The sequence below is a fragment of the Chroicocephalus ridibundus genome, chromosome 1, assembly GCF_963924245.1.
Source record: "Chroicocephalus ridibundus chromosome 1, bChrRid1.1, whole genome shotgun sequence".
NCBI classification, from domain to species: domain Eukaryota; kingdom Metazoa; phylum Chordata; class Aves; order Charadriiformes; family Laridae; genus Chroicocephalus; species Chroicocephalus ridibundus.
The window spans coordinates 159,110,095-159,129,648 of NC_086284.1; the positions used below are offsets into that span (position 1 = coordinate 159,110,095).

Consider the following 19,554-nt stretch of genomic DNA (forward strand, 5'->3'; position numbering starts at 1 on the left):
GTTTGTCAGTAACCTGTATTAGTTACTCCTTGCAGCTCCTAATGATCTTTTGAAGAACAACGTACTAATGCTGCTGACAAAACCAAATTAAACATCACTGCTCAAATTATATGTTGTTACTGACTACCTCCTACAATAAAAGCATAAAGAAACATCACATGAGCTGTAATAAATGTTTATATAGCAACAAAGTGCCTTTTCTAGTGATCGCCAAACAGTAAGTTACCACCTGCTTGAGCCAAAGACGTGCCTTTTTCTTTCCCTCCGAATAATGTCCAGGCACTGCAAAAAGTCATGTGAAGAATTTAAGTACTCAACTCTCACTTAAGAGTGAGTTATTTACTACTTACAAAACTATAGTTAGTGTAATGAGATTTTGCAGAATGCTGGATGACACATTTTTCCAACAATGTGACTTAAATGTGGATGCAGTAAAATAAAGTGACTCCTATCCTCTCTCTACAAGGAACCAAAACCAAATACTATGTTACTTGCAAAAAAAAAATTGTCAAATTCTACTTCTATAAATACAGTGAACATCAATACATTTCTGCAATCCCTTTATTCACCAAAGAGACTAGATATAATGCCTGGATAATATTTCTTTTAATTTTCTGTTTCAAGGGAAATAACAAAGATACCTGATACTGAGGGGTAATTAAACAAAAAGTTTTAAACCAGTATATACTGAAAGATCAAATACTGTTTCATTATTTTTTATATCTCTAACTTAAAAAGACATAAACCCTTTATTTCAGCCAAAAATTTCTGCCACTCAAAATTATTAAAGACAGATTACCTAATATCTCTCTTTCAGAGTAGTACAGAAGTATTAGCCAATACAAAAAGGGAACGGCTTTTTTTTGTAAAAGTGCTCAAGTGTAATCATGAAGTATCAGTGACTTATTAGGTTCAAGTTACATATTAAGAATGTGAGCAATATGCCACTGCCAAAAGGCACAGTGTGTAGAGTACCACCAGCCTCAGTGGTAGAATAAATTGTGTAATTACTTTTCTGTACTTACACCAATGTACACTGTCCCATGTCCTTTTATTAAATTTCTGTCTCGCTTCCTAATATCTTTAAAGGCATGCAAAGTACTCACCTTCTAACTTACTACACTCCCACCACAGGGAATGTGTACTGAACGTGGCAAGACAAGACTCAAAATATAACTTGCAAGGAGATGAAGAGGAGTATGAAGGTATTTGTCTGTGTTTCAGAATGGTGGCCGTACAATGTTGGTTTGGAAGGCAGATAAATATGAGCAGTTGAAGGAAATACAAAGAACCTTGACAGATGCTCCATGGCTTCAGGTTAAACCAAAGCCAAAATGCGGAACATGCCATGAGTTTGAACTAAACTGTGGTTTCCCCCAGAGCGTGTGAAAAAGTGAATCCCCCAGAAGATGTGCAAGTCAAGGCCACATCACATGCTTGAAGCATGCGTCCAAGCTGGCTGAGTTTTGTACTGTGTAGGACTCCACAACTAGACCCTTCGTACCCCACGGCTCCACCTCCCCGACGGGGACAGGCTCTGCCCCAGCTCCCGGCCTTGCTGCCCCGCCAAGACCCTGCGGCCTTCTCGCCAGCGCAGCCGGCCTCCCAGCGAGGGCAGGCTGCGAAGCCCACAGCCATAAGGCCAAACACTGCATTTTGAGGCCCTTCCCATTTAAAGCTAACTCTGATCGCACAAACCACCGAGACACCCCCCGCTTTAGGCCCTGCCAAGCGGCCCCCGGCAGCACAGCCCGCCTCCGTGCCCCCGACCGGGGCCTGTGAGGCCCGGAGGGCCGGCAGCGACCGAGACCGCCCGGGGCCGGGGCTGCGCGGAGACTTTTCGGCGTCGATAAGAAAGTCTCCGAAGCCCTTTCGAAGTGCCGCCACAGGTGAAAGGCGAACGGTAGCAACCCGCCCGGGCCGGCCCCCCTCTCTCCCCACCGCTAGCCGTTGGCGGCCGTTAGCGGCGGCGGGCGGGGCGGGCGCCGGGCGCTGCCCCCAGGGGGGGAACGCTGAGGAGAATCGAAAGCGAAGGGACAGCTGCAGGCAGCGGGGCGCCCCCGGGGGCTGCCGGAGGTGACAGCGCCGCTGCCTGGCAGGGGAGGGTGGGCGGGAACCGTCCGGGGTGTGGGGGTGCGTCCCGCAAGCCCTCGGGTCACAGTCCGTGACTTCAGGGCACCGCCACCGAGCCCGGCCGGGCGCTGCCGCCCCAGCCACTGATGGCCGGGGTAAGGCAGCCGCCGGCGATGCTGTGCTGCATGCCCGGCGTGGCTTTCGTCCCCGCTTTGCTGGTCAGCTGGTCCTCGGCCGCCTTCATCATCTCCTATGTGATCGCCGTGCTGGCCGGCCACGTCGAGCCCCTCGTCCCCTACATCAGGTGAGGCGGGGAGGGCTGGGGGGAGGGAGGGTCGGCTGAGGTGCCGGCGGGGCGCGGGGGGTGACGCCCGGGCTGTGTGAGGCGGTGGCTTTAGCCAGGAGGTGCTGAGGGACTCCCTCACCGCCTGCTCCCCGTCTCCTTCTGCCCCACGGTGTGGATGTGGGGTGCCCCCGCGGGGGGGGGGGGGGGGCAGTGGTGGCAGGGCCTCCCCATGATCCCTCGTATCCCTCAGGCAGAGCAGGGACACGCTGTGCCCTCCTGTCACCCATCACGCCTCTGGCACCCCGGCCTCGCTGAGAGCCGTGGGACCCCAGCGCTGATGGATATGGTAGAAAGGACCTGAAAGAGTTGTTGGCTGGAGCCAAGGTGTGCCGCAGGCGCGATCCTAGCAAAAGTTAAGGATTAAGTGGTGGAAATGCAGTTTTGATTCTATAATTCCATAACTGGGCCAAAGTGCACCAGGTGGTGACAGGACTCGAAGCCCTGCAATAGGTTTTGTAGGACACGCACACCCACAAACATGCTTTTTTAAGATTTCATCATAGAAGCAATGGGTGTGAAAGACTCCCCGAGAGATGAGTGGCATCTCTCTTCTATAACCTCAGTCATTTAAGCATAGTTCTGTATAAATCATTGTTTATGTATTATGTTAATATTTAAACCTGAACTGTGAAATTACTACTATTTAGCTCTTAATAGATTAAAGGTAAGCCAGAAATCCAGGGGTGGTCTCTGATATATAGAGGATCTAAAATAAATTTTCAAATATGTGTTTAAAGATACATCAAGACCTAATTCCTTGAAGGACTTTATGGACATGCATAATTTCAGAAGACTGCTAAGTTGATTTGTACATACACATAAATTTGATTGAAAATTAGGGTCTGTCATCATAAGCGAGGTGGTGCAAATGACACCACAACCCACAAGAAAGTTGAGCTTCATTCAAATCGAGCCTAAGAAAGTTGGGCTTCATGCTTATCTTAGCCAAACTTCTAAGTTTATCTGCCCAAATCTGCACTCAGCTCTTGGAAAGCCTTGGTCTTGTACATGCACAAATACCCTACTGCCTTATTAACAGTTGTGGTTATACTCATGCTCTTCCTTGATTACATACACAGTTTTACTGACACAGAAATGCTTGTAACCAGTGCAATTTATCCATTATTAAGAAAAAAAAATAAACCATTTAATATAACCATATCCACACTCAGTACATGGTTTGTGCTCCGATGGATTCTGACGTCCTGTAGTAAAAAATTTGACAAATGATGTTTCTTATGTTGAATCCATGTCCTTGAATAAAATACATGAGAACAGGATGATTTTTTTCTGTGTAATTCTGTTTGCAGTCAAGTTTTTGACAGCCCAGATATCTCAATTGTGTGTCATTCTTTTTAAAGAGGTAGACCAAACCTACAAGTAACAGCTATGTAATTCTGATGTATGTATCACAGCTGCCATAGTTGTATCAAACTAACTGAACATCTCGCTGAAAAAATCATTCTTATCCTTTAACTAAGGAATCACAATAAATGTCCACGTGTCCTAAAAAAACTAAAGACATATGGGGCTGTGTCAGTGATTTCAGAAAACCCAAACCCACTCACATTTCAGGCCCTCAGCATTTGCTAGTAAAGTTTTTTAAAAGACTTATTTATTTTAAATTCTTAACACAACATTTGGACTAAGGATATACATCGACTGTTGGTGAACAATCTGTAATAATTCTAAAGGTGTATGGTCTAAGCATATGATCTTTGTAGAAGGTGCACTTGGGAGTAATATTCCTTCTAAGTACTCGGGCCAATAGTCATACCATAGTTCATATTCTTATTTTGTAGGTCATTGCTTTAGCCTAAGAAGCTGAATCATGGGATTAAGAACATGATTTAGTAAAACTGAGAGTGATAAAAAAGAAAGAGGAAGAATGTTGCAACATTTCAGTTGTGCAATATCTTAAAATGAACTATAAAAATTAAATAGAGCTTGTCTGGGGAAATTCCAGTTACACAAAGGAGAAGAATACAGACAAATTTTAGGTCAGCATTTCTGTAATTCTTATTTACATTCCTCAGGTACTCTGTGTATGCCTTTGAGGTAATTTGTTAATTTTGTTTACCATGTGACAGCTGTCACAGCAGGAGAAAGACCATATATAAATTTGTCATTGAACCTGTGCTGATGTCTCATCAAGTAAACCATATAAATACATTACTGGGTGGATAAAATTGAATCTGATTTTATTTTTTTCTAGCAGCTGAAGCCTAAAAGATGATTAGGTTGTGCCCAAATTAATGCTTTTGCTCATACTACTCAAAATCCAAGCTAATTGGGATGTGCAGGGTGGCTGTTTGGTGGTTTGAATTCTCAGTGAAAGAGTAAAGGGCATTTTTCTTAAGGTATTTGCTGTCATTTAGTACCTCTGGATCAATCAGAATCCCTTTAGGCAGAATATAGTCTTCCTACTTTAAAAATCTGGGACTTCAGTTTGGACACAAGTAGTTTATGATGGCCGTGAAGAAAATTTGATGATTATGAGTCTTAGTCTTGTGGCCCTAAAATATTTCTTCCCTGTCTTCTCTACCTTTTTGTCTTTCCACACTTCAGAAGACTGTTAGACTGTTTGTAGAATTCTACTACGGGAGACAGTGACACAAATGCTGTCATTTTCATAGCGGGTTCCTCATCTTTTCCATGGTGCTTGTGCTTACCTATCCACTATTGCAAAGAAGTGAGCACATTTTTTTGTTTCATATGTGCCAGTGCCATTTTCGTTTTTCTTTTTCAGGAGCAGAAAGTAACTGTTGCAGAATACTTTTTTTTTTTTGTTACTTTTTTCAAAGCAACAGACCAGAAGTAAAACAAAAATGTACCTACGTCTTCATTTAGCTTCAGGGATTTTTTAGTGGGAAATTTGGGATTAAAAAGATTGTGTCCTTAAAAGTGCAGTGCAGTACTTTGTAAATACATTTTAGATATGGTATAGTATTCTTGGTACAAACTTTCTTGAAAGTTTGTACATTTAAGATATTGAGTTTAAAAATCAACAATAGCAAAACTCACCTATAAAGCTTTAGCTTGAGAAAAGCTTTAATTAAAAAATGAATGGAGTTCAGTCCAATTTCAGGTTATTTGCATTGCTCTCATGATGTGAAGTGTTCCAAAAACTTCAGATGCCTTTCTTTGCATGTGCCGATTCCACTCTCTTTTCACCTGAAGTCCTTCAAAAGCTTTGAAGTGATCACAGTCCTGTACTTAGCATAGAGCAGTTTCTGGTTTGTCACAAGTGGCCCACTTTTTAAATGGAGTACTTTGTCATATTTATGAAAACACTCCAGAAACATGAGGAAAAGATGTGAGGTTCAAGGTTAAAAAATGGGCTAAATGAAGCATGGATTGAGATGATTTTCAGAAGTGTCAAACAAAAAAATGAGAGTTATTGTACAGTTTTCATCAATTCCACTATCAAAGAGAAACAAGACTAATACAGAGTACAAGCTGGAGCAAGTCTTCAGAAAACATTACAACAAGAAAATACAGATGAATAGGGATTCTTAATGCCTGAGAAGTTGTAAAAACTTGTCTAAAAGCCTGGTCCAAGCTTTTGCTGTCTGAGAATTTGGAACCAATCTAGTCAGAAGAAATACAAGATTTTTCTCTAATTTTTGCATCAGTTTTTCCACAGAAAAGGATTCTCCTTTCCTCCTGTTCTTGATATATCATTTTAGCAACTGATTACACAAATGCTTCTATAACATAGAAGAGGATTGTGAGAGAATATAATTTCTAAAAAATTAAATCTTTTGATGTGGTCATACTCTTCTAGCTTGAAGTTAACAAAAGTATCAAAATATTTCTTTAAGAATGATGGCTTTCGTACAGAGTGCTTTCTCTTTTGGGTGTTAAGAGCACAGGTATTCATGCTGCGCACCTGTCATTTTGGCTGCTCTAGGTGGTGGGTTTGGAAGTTTAGCACTGGAAACTAATCCAGCCTCACCATTGGAATGAAGACTATTCACCTTGAATCACACAAGAAGAATCTCTAGCTAGTACCTACTTGTCCCATCATACACCTAGGAGAAAGTTTCATTCTCAGAATCTTTGCTCAGTTTCCACTAAACTTTGGCATAAGCCAAGACCCTTATGTGTTTACGTTTCTGACAGTTGAGTTCCTTGGGTACCTCTGTTTACATACACAATCATGCCTCTTGGTACTGGTGATAATAATACCCAAATTGTGTAAATATTTATGAGCTACATGTTTTCCATTGGCTTGACCAACAGAGCCTGATCAAATAGATATCCTCAACTGGTTGTACATTAGACAAGAAAAAATAGTGTCAAGAGGTGATGACATCACAATATTCTTATTTCAACAGAGCACTCACCTTGTATAAAAGAGTCCTGCTTGAGGGGACTTGAACCCACATGCTCCCAGGAGTATGTCCTTCCTGCAAGGAAAGGGCATTCTCTGGTGTGGTTATTTTCTGGCTGTTTGCACATATGTAAGGAAAAGAGGGAAAAGGATTCTATGATGAAGGTATTCCATTTTCTACGTAACATATTTTTTGTATTTATATGTTTTTCATGTATATGTATGCATGTATGTATGTGTAGAAATTCTGTGGATATTCTCACACTCATGCTCTGTCTGTCCCAGTGAACTTCTAATTATCCCCTATGAGGGTGAATTGCTTCAGCAGAAGACTTACACCACCTTGGGCCTAGAGTACTCTTAAACTGTATCTATATTAGTAGATTAAACATTGCCTAGGAACGCTCCCAGGCATTGGAACGCAATTGCTCTGCTGCGGTAAAGTCCTTTCAAATAAATCAGGAAATAAAGCCAAATTCTCTCACATCATACGATACTGAATGCCATTAGATATGTTTTACTCTATCACAGTGTTAGTTTAGCAGATAAAAGAAATGTCATTTCTAAAATGTCATTTATGTAATCATTTTTGTCATTCATGAGCAAAGTATTGCTATGTCACATCTCTGCATATTGCATATGGAAAAGGAAGAAATACAGTTCAAATAGTATACTATAAAAATACGATTTCTTTCTAAAAAGAAAGGTTCAGTGCTACAAATGGAGCTTAAGCATGCAGCGGGTGACATTCCAATTTATACATTTAAACGTCTTATGCACGTAGCAGCAGTTCACGCGAGTTACGTTTCTCTTGGGGTTTCATGTGTACGTCTCATGTTTCATGGATCTCAATTAACTTTTATTTTCTCTCTCTTTCTACTCTAGTGACACTGGAACTAAACCCCCAGAGAGTGGTATCTTTGGTTTTATGATTAATATTTCAGCACTTTTAGGTATGTATAAGGTACTTGGTTTGAACACAGCAAAAAAATGAAAACTAGAAAAAGCTATGTTGAAGTCCATAGAAATACAATATTCTGCAGAAAAATTATTCCACAGTCAAAATGTAGTATCAGATAAATGGAATTAGTGTCTAGAGGGCCAGCTCCTTAGGGTCAGTAAATGCAGGCTTAGAGGCACTTCTGTCTCTTAAGAGCACCTCATCAGTGCAAAGTAGTCAATGCAGCTGGAAATAAAAAGTGGAAGAAGGATGGCATAATTACTTTGCAAAAACCGTATCTTCAATGTAGGGAGGCATTATGTTCTAGGATGCTGCAGCAAAGGGAAGAGCAGTGTTGAAACAACACTTGGTTTCCTCTGCAAGATGCTTACTCCACTAAAGGTCTACTGGACTGGAATCAGGAAGTTTGGCATTTTCTATTCACTTCTAGAGGATCAAGAACTCTGTACTTCTGTGTACATGTAGTCCATGTTGGCCTTCATGCAAAGTAAAAATCACATATTTTACCTTTTCTAAGAGCCTCGTTCAGTCACACTATCTTGGTGTGTTTAATGTAACCTCACAGTGCCTGGATGAAGTTACCTGATTTATTTTTCCAACTGTAGATAGACTGAAACTATGTTCTGTGTTATTGAACTGTGGAATCCAGTCTACAGCTTATTATATCCTCATGAACCACAACCTTCTAATTCAGTAGGGGTCTTTATCAGGAGTGAACTGCATGTTAGGGTCACGTAGGCTGCAGTAAAATCCATGTGTAGTGGTTTTGGGGACTCTCTTGTGCTAAAGAGCAGCTAGAATTGGCCCAAAAGCTTTGAAAATATTTTCTGGATACACAGCTAGTTATATTTTTTTCTGCTTACACTCTGCAAAAATGTATTAATTCTTCAGGGCATCCATTAATAAGGAGATGTAGTTCTGGTACAAGACTGCATATCAGAGCCGAATAAATTCTCCTAGTTCTATCTTATGGTTCATCTCCCTGTAATAGCTGTTCCTAACGTGGAATGCCAATGCCTCTGTGCCTAAAACACACAGGAGAATGTGATTTAAATGAGTGTTTTTCTTGAAGTGATGTGCAGTTCTTTCTAGATAGCATTGATGTGTGATATTAAGACTAAAATAAAGATAGTTCTATCTGAAAGTAATACATCAGAAATTCACTACCTTTGTTCTTCATCCCAGCAGAGTTAAAGGCAGTATTATTTATTGTATGATGCTTATAATTTTATTCTGTATGCAAATGTGTTGCAGGGCAAGGTCTTAAAGTGTAAGCAATACATGATAATTGAACAAAATATATATTTTTTGTTTTTCAGCGGTAATTACAATGTACATCAGATATTTATTAATAGAGAAGCAAAATGAGTCATCGCACTTTGTTAGGTCTTCGTGCAACGTGTTTTCATTATGTATTGGATTCATGGGCTGTATTGGAATGGGCATAGTTGCAACTTTTCAGGTATGACCCTAAAATTCATATCATAAATTAGACTAAAGTTGTTTTAGCAGTTAAAAAATCAAATAGATCAGAGTGGTTAACATTATCCCAGTGTGGATCCTTGGCAAATGGAGTAAGATTGTGTTTCTTGCTTCTGTCTTTTTTCACTATCTTTAAAAAGACAGATTTGCTTTCTTCCTATAAACTAGATTTTTTGCTTATACAGTTATGTCAGTGAGGGGGTTTGTGTGTACTTGTCTTGTGATGTCTGTACTAGAAAACAACTCAATATAGATGCTTTTGCTGTAAAATTTTTACTATGAAAATTTTGCTGTAAAAAGGCTTTGCTATTCGCAGTTTGATTTGTTTACAGTCAGGTAGGGAAGAATAAGTCAGACTAGCAAAAGCATCTGTATTGTTACCTGAATGACGGCACACACACGAGCGGCATTTTCTACGGAATAAACTAGATTTATCTGGCAGGTTAGAACATTGAGCACAATATTAGCCCATTGTTTGGAGTCTGTAGGAGATGGCATAACAGCATGTTAAGTCTTTTAGTAGAGACATGTAGAATTACCGCTTACTTTGCCAGAAAGGATAAGACATCTGATTGTAAATTGAAGATGACTTTCAGCCCTCGGTGTCTGAAAGAAAATTCAATAGAGAGGAAAAATATTGAAACAGATTATTCTTTTCACATTTTCTTGTGAGGAAGCATGTAACAGAGTAGATTATGGCACAAGAATGTATTAGGACAACTGCACTGAAAACTTCAGCTAAGAATCAAGTCAAATTTAATTGGCAGTTAGTTTGAGATATTGCCTTTAAATCAGTGGAAACAGATGAATTCTTTCTTTTAAAGGATGGTGTACCTTGAGGAACACTTTTTAAAATAATGTGCTCATATAGTGACCTGACAAGATATAGAGAAATTGAAAATAAAGATTGTCAGACCTTCATCAGCCAATACAATTTTGCATGCGGTGTTTTCAGACAGAAAACTCTGCCTTATGCCAATATCTTTTTTTTAGTTTTTCCTCCAGGCAGTGTGTGTGGATTGGAAACACTACAGGAACTGCAGTCTATTCTGAACATGCTATTCTAATTTTAAATACCTGTGCTCTTCTTGATTAGATTTATATGTGGCATAAAAAAGTTAGTTGATGTGGAACAGTGTTGCTTGACTGAAATAGAGAACAAACTCAGCTTCAATAAGGAAAAGACAAAACAGGAATGCAAAATAATTTGGGAGAGTCAGGAAAGCAGAAATTTCAAACATAAAGTTTCCAAAGGGCCACCTTGACAGTTATAACATTGGTTCTTATCTAATCTATATTGTATCACATTGCCAGTTCCTAATTTCTCTTTCCTCTGCTTTGACCTTACTTTGCATGTTAGGTGCAGTTTGTAGAAAGGGTTCAGACCACAGTAAGGATCTAATCTAGCTAAGGATCTGATCTGGAAGATTTCTGAGCGTGCTTAATTGCCCAGGAAGATGGAAATGGTGGCATGCAAGTCTTCGGTCTTTTAACTGTATAATGTACAACTAGTGAACAGTACACTTTTATCCCCATTTTACCAGTAGAATAACTAAGACATGAAGAGGCTATGAGATTTGCTGGAGATTTGTACCACTTAAACGATAAGGCAAAGCAAAACCCCAGGTCTTAACAGGTCTGGTTTTGCCTGTTAGGTGTTAAAGAGAGATGACTAAAGAGAGATCTTCCTGTCTTTGACTAGAAAGCATAGGGGGCTTACTGCTTCAGATGTAGCAACATTTCCCAAGTTCTGTAAGGGTTCAGTGTGATGGGCTTTTTAGGGAAGCTGTGGCAGTTTGACAGGAGCAATCATGAGAGCCATGTTAGAAGAGTTCTATATATTGTGTATGGGGCTAAATGCAAAAAAAACCAGTTACACTTGCTTAATGCTTTCCATACCAAATCCTGTCATTCCTATATGGAAGGCAAAAAGTGGGACAGAGGTGAAGAAAATGCAAGTATAGATGAGATACCACTTAAATACCTGTGTGAGGAACATGCCTTAAAATCTGACACAATTTAATCACACACAGAATCACAGAATGGTTCGGGTTGGAAGGGACCTTAAAGATCATCTAGTTCCAACCCCTCTGCCATGGGCAGGGACACCTCCCACTAGACCAGGTTGCTCAAAGCCTCATCCAGCCTGGCCTTGAAAACTTCGAGGCATGGGGCATTGACAACTTCCCTGGGAAACCTGTTTTCCTGCCTCACCACCCTCACAGTAAAGAATTTCTTCCTTAATACATCACAGACAGTTAGAAGGGAATGAGTGGAAAGAAAAGCACAGGGGAAAAAAAATAAAAAGAGCATGTGAACATAATCACTATTACAAGACAAAGAAAACAGTGCCCTCCAGGCAGGAAAGGTGTTAAAATATGTAATGAAAAGATGTAGATGTGTTTTCATGAATCACTAAGAACTGTAGTAGGTCAATCATAGCACATGTTCTGCTATGCTCTGGTGACAGAAAGGAGCTTTAAAGCTAACTTGTCTGTCTGATATTGGATTCCAAGGTGGCATAACTTTGTATTTGTAGGTTTTCGAAACATTTAGAATACAATAATTTCTCTGGAATCTTCAGCTGTTTTATTACTGGATATTCTGCTTGTTTGTGTTTTAAAGGAGAGAATCTTCCATAGGTAGGGTATTACAAAAATATAGGCCACATATACTGTTACTGGAATTTTATACACACTTTATACCTGTTGTGGAACTTGAATAAAAGTGGCTGATGATGTGGGGAAGGGTGAGGGCTGAATAATTCAAAAGACTGACAGCGTAAGACCTTCATATGAAGACCTTATTTTAGGTAACACTTTTTTTTTTTTTAAATAGATAAATAATTTTCTGCTGACTTATTTCCTGGAGCCTTGTGGCTGGCCACTGGAGGGCAGGCAACAGAGTTATAGCAGTGACTATTTAGAAGAGCTCCCATGAAACTTTACTGTTAGTTACAGTATGGCCACACAAATGCAGATTAGACTTTCAATGCAAAAGGATGAAAATCTTTGGCAGAGTAAAGGAAAAAAGGATGTATAGGAACTTCTTAAGAAAAGCACAGGCCAGTTCCTGTTTGTTGAAACATTAATTGGTAATAGACCAACTGTTGAACAGCACTAAAATTGATCTACGCTTTTATGTAAACACAGGAAAGCACTTTGACCTGGTGGCTTTGGACATGGTTAGTTTACCTCTGAGCTGCTCTTTTTCTTTTCGTCTTCCCAGTGTAGACTGTTGGGAGAAGGGACCGTTTCCCATTGCTTGCACATGCCCAACATAACGTGTCTAGTGTCTGCCAAGGGCTCTTTGATTCCTACCACTGTACAAATAGTAGCAACTAACCATTGTGCTGATTCTCTTTCCAGGAGCTGGCTGTTCCCAGTGTCCATGACATAGGAGCTTTGGTGGCATTTGGCTCGGGTGTTGTATACATTACACTTCAGTCTATAATCTCTTACAAGTCCTGTCCACAATGGAACACTTACTTTGTGTGTCACATAAGGATGGCCATATCTGTAATATCATGCATTGCTTTCATTCCCAGTATCCTTTTTGGTGTATCCCACTGTTTTCCCTTTATGCATTCGTGATATTCATTTTAAGTTAAACCACTGCTGATAAAGGATGAAAATGAGATTACAATTTTTGCTTAGGGCTCTCTAATATTTCTGCTATAATAACGCATATAGCATTAATAGCACCATGAATAGCACCATCGAGACACCATTAATAGCAGAAAGATGAGTCCTTCTAAAAAGCTGTATCTCTTCTTTCAGTGGTATATTTAAAACTAATGCCCCATTTTTCTTCATAAGATCATATGATAATTCAGATAGGAAGGGACCTCAGCAAGTCAACTAGACCAACTTTCCAGCCTCCTTCATTTGAAGGAGGGTATGGGGAGAGACAGACATATAAAATACAGTTGGCATATAGAAGATTTCCTGCAAGCCTAAGCAGGTGCTTTCGATCCTGTTTATCAATTCCTGTCTTCACTAGATGCTTCGTCTAGAGACACAGTCAAGACACTTCCCGGCTTTTCCCACAGCCTGCTGAAATCAGAGTCATCCCATTGATTTTACTGGTCTTTAGGTGATCTGCCAGTGTTGAAAAGTGGTCGCAGCAGATCATCACATCAGCCAGACAGTTACAGCCTGCTTTTGATTTCAGCAGCTGTGTAAGGGCTTTTAAAGAGGGCCCCAGTCCTGAGAGAAAGTTGTACAAATATATCAAGGCACCTGTTGTGAACCAATGGAAACCAACATGGTTCCCTTTCCAACAATGCAAGACTCTGCTCCCACAGTTCTCAATCATGAATGTGATCTACGTTTTGGAGTGTCTCCCCTTACCCTCTGTACTTTGGAAGAACTTGCAGAAACATTTATTTGTGCAGCAATTTGTTTGGATTGCTGCTGTCAGTTATCCTTCAATAATGTGTTTCATTTACTTGCCTTCTTAAAACTTTGATTTGTTATTCTGATTATTCAGGATCTCCTGTGTTACAGAAGGGGAAGCTGGGGTCTTTTTTTATAAGCAGGTGTTTTCACTATTACTCACTAAACTTTTATAGTTTCCTTTACACTTTTTCCCAGTGATTGTATTTGCTTCACAGATTTCCATGACGAAAATTGATTGGACTCCAGATGAAAAGGTAAAATCTCATTAGGTAGCCAACTTACCCTGTAACATTTTGTTTGATGTACACTGTTATGTTTATCTATTTATCTAAAAGTGTACAGCATTACAAACACTTCAGAGACTTTAAACAGTACATTATCATGAACAGATAAGTGAAATCTCACCGATTTATGCAACACTGGTTTCCAGTTAGTTCTTCATTAGAAAATTGTCTGTGGCTTGGGTAAGAAAACTTGTCACAGATGGGTAAATCTTCTGAGAGTTAGACTTTCATTTTAACCAAGCATTTGAAACTTACTCGTAGAAGAAGTTATTTAAAAAAAAATATTCTGGAAGTGAGTTGTTCTGCTTCCTTTTATAGCTATATTTCTTGAAAATTAACTTTACACATGAAAGACCAATTTGATTCTGACATTTTTGAGGTTTTTTACAACATTGGTTTTCTCAGCTTTTTCACCATTCTTTATTAAATAATCTTTACTATTGTGATAAACATTGGAGGTCCAACCCAAGCATACTCAAGTCAACATCAGGTAAGTTTTCTTTTTGGACAAACTTTTGCCACATGCCACATTCAAAAAACAGGTTAAATAATGCAGAGCGTATCCAGCTTGAAGAGCTTAATAAAAGCAAACTTGGCAAATGTACCTCAACCAAACAGTGGCAAGGCTGCTGTGAGATAACCCTTCACAAGTCAGATAATCTTGATAATATCTGCCTCTTGAGGTTTTTGTTTTTACTTGAGATGCAAGGACGAGAAAATGTTTTTACTGAAAGAGATGGTGTATTTGTTGATGGCATGTTAAGAAACTCTTCACGTTCTGTTTGTGTCATATTACATAGGTTTTCTGTGATGGTCTACTTTACTTAAAAGCAAAGGTCTTGTCAGGAACTTGTCATCCAAGGGTATGACATTTTAAAACATTGTCAGAATTTACTGTAAGGGGTAGTACTACTGAACTCAGTGCCTCTGAGTAAAAGTTTTGAATATGTGCACTTTGGTATCCTTCACATAAGAACTAAATTTTTCAGGTGCAAATTATATTCAAGCCATATTTTTTTATGTTAGTGGACAAGACATGTAGCTTAATGGAACATATGCAGCCTTGATAAATATACCTACCATTCTGTAAACACTAAATCAGAATTGACTCTTATACAACAGGGTATTGGGATGATGAGTCGTAAATCTTAAAGTATTTGTTGAATTTACAGAAGGAAGCGTCTGTTTTTATAGCATTCCCCAGTTATTTTTTTTAGCTGTTTTAACTGAAAATTTATTTTATGTCTCATTCCATCAGGATTATACTTACCATTTTTTGAGTGCGATCTGTGAATGGACAGTGGCCTTTGGTTTTATCTTCTTCTTTTTAACGTTCATTAGAGATTTTCAGGTTGGTATCTACATATTTTATCAGGGACTCAGAAGTGCTATGAATTGTATAACAGCAAATGCAATAGAAAATTACAATTGTTTATCTCAGCTAGATATACCAAAACTATACAGAAACAAATTTTATCAGTCACAGAATTGATTTCTGTCTACCTAATGAATATTTTCCCCCTTGTTTTTTTTAAAGCAAACATAAAAGTCAGTTTAATAAATCAGTTTAATAAATCAGTTTAATAGGTGTCTGGCCTTGAAAATTATTCAGTACATATCTTTTACTTATTTACCAAACTTTTTGTAGAAAGAGGCCCTCTTAAGGGTGATATAATACCAAAATAAATGATGCAACTAATACTGCATTTCTTTCTACTCGAGGGATTTTATATAGTAATCCAATGCATTTCAACCGTAGATGTTTCCTTTTTAAAAAAAAAAAATACACATTTTGATATGTGTTCCCTCACAATGCAAAGAATATCAAATACTTTCTGAAGAGTATTGACGTGAAAACCTTCTGGTTTGGGTAGCTGGATCTGGTGATGCATCAAGCCTGACTCTAAGGAAGAGAGAATATTAGATTAATTAGAAAGAAAACACTTTCATGTGATTTATGAAAAGAATGCCTTGAACTTACTTTCCCAAGCTTTGCCTTGCCAATTCTTGTTTACACAACATGTTCTAGCTGCAGTGTTTCATAGTGGTTTTGTTTGGTACAGGGATACAAAATGCCGAAAATACCAATGTGCGAGGTTTAACTTTGGCAAAAGAACTTGTAAAAAAAACGTAAAAAAACCCATTGCTCATGGCAAGCGCCTGGTGGAGATTTGAGGACAAAACCTCCTGGATATTACTGTAGGTGTTAGGAGGATCATGGCCTCCTTATCCTTCTCAGACTTCTGGACATTTGTTTTACACATAAAGTAGTTGTATCTTTGCAGGACTGAAGTAGAGAGCTTAAAGAGGTAGAAAAGACTGAGAACTGCTGCTTCATACCATAATTACAAAGATGAACTAACTCAGGTGTAATAACTGTAGATGTCATACCCCATACGTATGTCTTTCTTATATACCATTGCCTCATACAAGTCCCAGAAAGTCAAAAACTAGATCCAAGCACTTGCATAACTGTAGAACTAATAATCGAGAACACATATGTGAGCCAATTGGTGCTGTGATAAATTGCTGGAAACCATATCCAGAATTCGTGCATGTGGGGAGGGAGGAAAAATAGCAAGAACCCTCCAAGCCCTCTGGCATAAAACCAAAGTTTGACATCAGATCAAGTAAAACTTTGTAAATAATTTATTTGCTTCTTCACTTACGTGCTTGCTCGGCATGGAAGTGGTTAATACTTACATATAATCTGTATATAACTTTCATAAGCATATACAGAAATCAGTTGTTAACTAAGAATTCAGAGTTAACATATATTTTGCTGACCGATAGCAAACATTTCTACACCCGTTTACTTTTGACTGATAGTACTGAATAGACCATGGCTGTAGGACTTTTCCTTATTTAAAAAAAAAAAAAAAACAACAACAAACAAACAAACAACAACCAAAAAACCCCAAAGGCTAGGTTCTCCAGAATAAAATGCTTTAAAAAAAATAAGTAATTGTTCAAAATTTCACAATGCATTATATTAAAGGCATATGATTGCCTTCTAAAACTGACATATTGTAGTACGATTCAGAAATGTATGCATCATTAAATTTACCATTTTTGGGAGGAGGTATTTATTGCCAGTCCATCACCCCCTGATGTCTACATATATGATGATATCTATTTTGTCAAAAGTCAAACTGTTCCCTTGGAGATACACATTTGCAGACAATGCTGTAGTCCTTAGAGAAGTTAAATGGGTTGATAAGTCTGCTTCAGAACACAGATTCCAAAGTGTTCAACATTGAAAGAATAACTATGTATAAATATTGTGAACATAATAAATAAGAGAAAGTGATGGAATTAAACTAAATAGAAATACAGACATTTTAATTTGCAGGCTATAAAATAATGTGAAATCCAGTGTTAGTGTTTGACAATGACTAAGATTTGTTTAGATTCTATCTTCCTTTTATCCTAACCAGTGCTCACAGAAAACCAAACTATTAATTCAGAAAAACTGACTGCCAAACTCTAAGAAAGATAAGCCTTTTTTTCTATTTCTCGCAGTATGTATTTCATTTAAATATTTTTTTTGTTTTGTCTCCTTGTACTTTATATTGCAGAACTGTAAAATTAGTTTATCTTAAGCTGATCTTGCTTTGTTTTTCTTTTAGAGAGTTTCTTTAAGGATATCAACAGAAATACATGAAGACTCCTGATAGTGGAGAAAATTCTCTTTTTATATATGAATACTCTAGGTTTCTTTTTACTTATAGAAAATGTTGCAGAGGGACAGGGATTTAAAAAGCTGTATAAAGAACCCATGCCATTAACTCTGCAACATCTATAACAGCGACCACTATAACATTTTAAAAACTCACAGCAATGTTCCTGCTACCTTTTTGCAATATTTTGTAATTTTTATACTGTTTGATATATTAAAAATACTGTAATAGAAGCAATCTGTAGAAGCTCTTAAAAGTCATTTAAAGACTTTTGATCTCAGCTCTTCCCTTTCGGACATACCCGTACTTTTTCATTTGTAAGAGTCTGATTAGTAACATTTGTTTTAAACTTGAGAAAGTACATTTTGCAAATGGTTAGCAAAGTCTAAAGACAATGGAAAACACTAAGACTGAATTCCTATTCTGTTAAGTTGCAAGGACTGTGGAGGAAGGTGTGAGCAGAAGTGGGCATCTTTGCTTCAAGATGAGAAACTTGGGGTTAGTAGATGACAAAACTATCCTCCATGTTTCTGATGGTGGACACTGTATACAAATGCAAATCCTAGGAGAAGTTGAAACTACATTGCTTGAAAAATGTTTTCTAATCATCACTGCAATGTATGTTGTAAAAGTCTACCCCTTTTTTCCCCTTATGCGCTGCTGGCCATAGGAACCTTAAAACAGAAGTGGGAATAGGAAGTAAATTTATATTTATGCACTATCTACTAAAGAGAAATCTTACTGCAATTTGGTTAATACAAAGCAGAAGTTTTCCAGCCTGTGTTTTAACCTACAGTGAGGGAATGAAGAGGGCCTCCCAAAAGTCATTGGGAGTGAATGGAAAACAAGAAGAGGCACCAGTAGTTCTCAGGTGTTCAGTTATACGTGTATGGGTGTTTTACATATATATATATATATAAAAATAAAACAGAAAAAAAAATAATCCTGGAGAGCTTCTGTAGTGAAGATATGGCATATTTGCTGCTATAAACTTTTTTCTGTAATGAAAGACTTGGAAAGGAACTAATTGCGAGGTCAGATGTTACAAGTATCTGGAGGCAAAAGGGACTTTTCGTGGATTGATTCACTACCTCCGTTTAGTGCATTAACCACTTGGCTATCAATCAAGTTCTCTGAAAATTAAATTTGCCACAGTCTGTCACAGTTTATGCACAAATATTGATGATTTTCAGTTGATAATTTTCCATGAGATAAAATAAATGTGTGTTTTGGAGAGTGATGTCTTAAGACTAGTCATCAGTTGATATTTCCTGTAATGTGTATTTTAAACTGTTAAATTCAGCTGTTTCACAACTTAAAGAGTCCATGTTTTCTTTATAAGTTCTTCCAAATAAAAATAGTACAAATGATTTTCACTGGCAGATTTTCTTTTCGTGGTATTCGGGTTATCTTGCAGAGGTTTATAGTTACAATCATGTTAAAAACCAAATCTGGTACTGACTAAATGCAAGACTTAGGTCTTGCTGATTAGGTATCCTGCAAGGAGCACACATTCCTTCAAGTAAAGATCAGAAATACAAGAAAATGTATACCAACCACAAAAAAGTGACATCCTGTTATTTTGAAGGCCACGTTAAGAAAAGACCATATTTCTTAATGCATTGTGTATTGTTCTTTTATTGCTTTTTATTCCTAGCTTTCTTAAAGTGTAAGGAGCTGTAAGTTGTTATTTCAAATGATGTCAGCTTTCAGCTCGTCAATTTACTAAACCCTTTACATGGATAAAATAAATTACGTTAACTTGAAGTTCACCCTTAACTAATATTAGCGTGTCTTTACAGTGAGTCCAGGTACACTTAAACAGGAAAAGAATTATTTGTATTGCTCTCATTTAGGCAGGAAATCACCGCAATAAATTTCACACATTTCAAGGTGAGAGAACAGTAAGAAAACATTAAATCTTCATCCCAATACAAGGCTCCTGAAACGAGTTCACATAATCTCTTAGTAGTACTCTGTCCTCAAAAGAAT

The 19,554-nt window shown here is 38.2% G+C and overlaps 1 protein-coding gene across 2 annotated transcripts; it reads left to right on the forward strand.

Annotated features, from left to right (window-relative positions):
* The first annotated feature begins 2,027 nt into the window (after positions 1–2,027).
* On the forward strand, positions 2,028–18,945 carry DRAM1 (DNA damage regulated autophagy modulator 1). 2 transcript variants are annotated; one of them, XM_063320611.1, is made up of 7 exons: positions 2,028–2,377; positions 7,641–7,708; positions 9,036–9,178; positions 12,567–12,744; positions 13,794–13,852; positions 15,141–15,233; positions 15,946–17,497. In XM_063320611.1, exons 1-7 carry the CDS (start codon positions 2,220–2,222, stop codon positions 15,982–15,984), a joined length of 738 nt encoding a protein of 245 aa, XP_063176681.1. In that variant the 5' UTR covers positions 2,028–2,219; the 3' UTR covers positions 15,985–17,497. The 2 variants fall into 2 exon arrangements, with proteins under 2 accessions (XP_063176681.1, XP_063176672.1); XM_063320602.1 differs by lacking the exon at positions 15,946–17,497 and adding an exon at positions 17,512–18,945 and having other exon boundaries at positions 2,037–2,377.
* Positions 18,946–19,554: the final 609 nt, after the last annotated feature.

What these genes read in the sequence shown, in the direction of transcription:
- DRAM1 (XM_063320602.1), top strand. Translation starts at nt 2,220, where the DNA reads ATGGCCGGGGTAAGGCAGCCGCCGGCGATGCTGTGCTGCATGCCCGGC. An exon ending in TAATATTTCAGCACTTTTAG is followed by an intron (nt 7,709 to 9,035) that starts GTATGTATAAGG and finishes TTTGTTTTTCAG; the next exon opens with CGGTAATTACAATGTACATC. An exon ending in ATTGGACTCCAGATGAAAAG is followed by an intron (nt 13,853 to 15,140) that starts GTAAAATCTCAT and finishes TCATTCCATCAG; the next exon opens with GATTATACTTACCATTTTTT.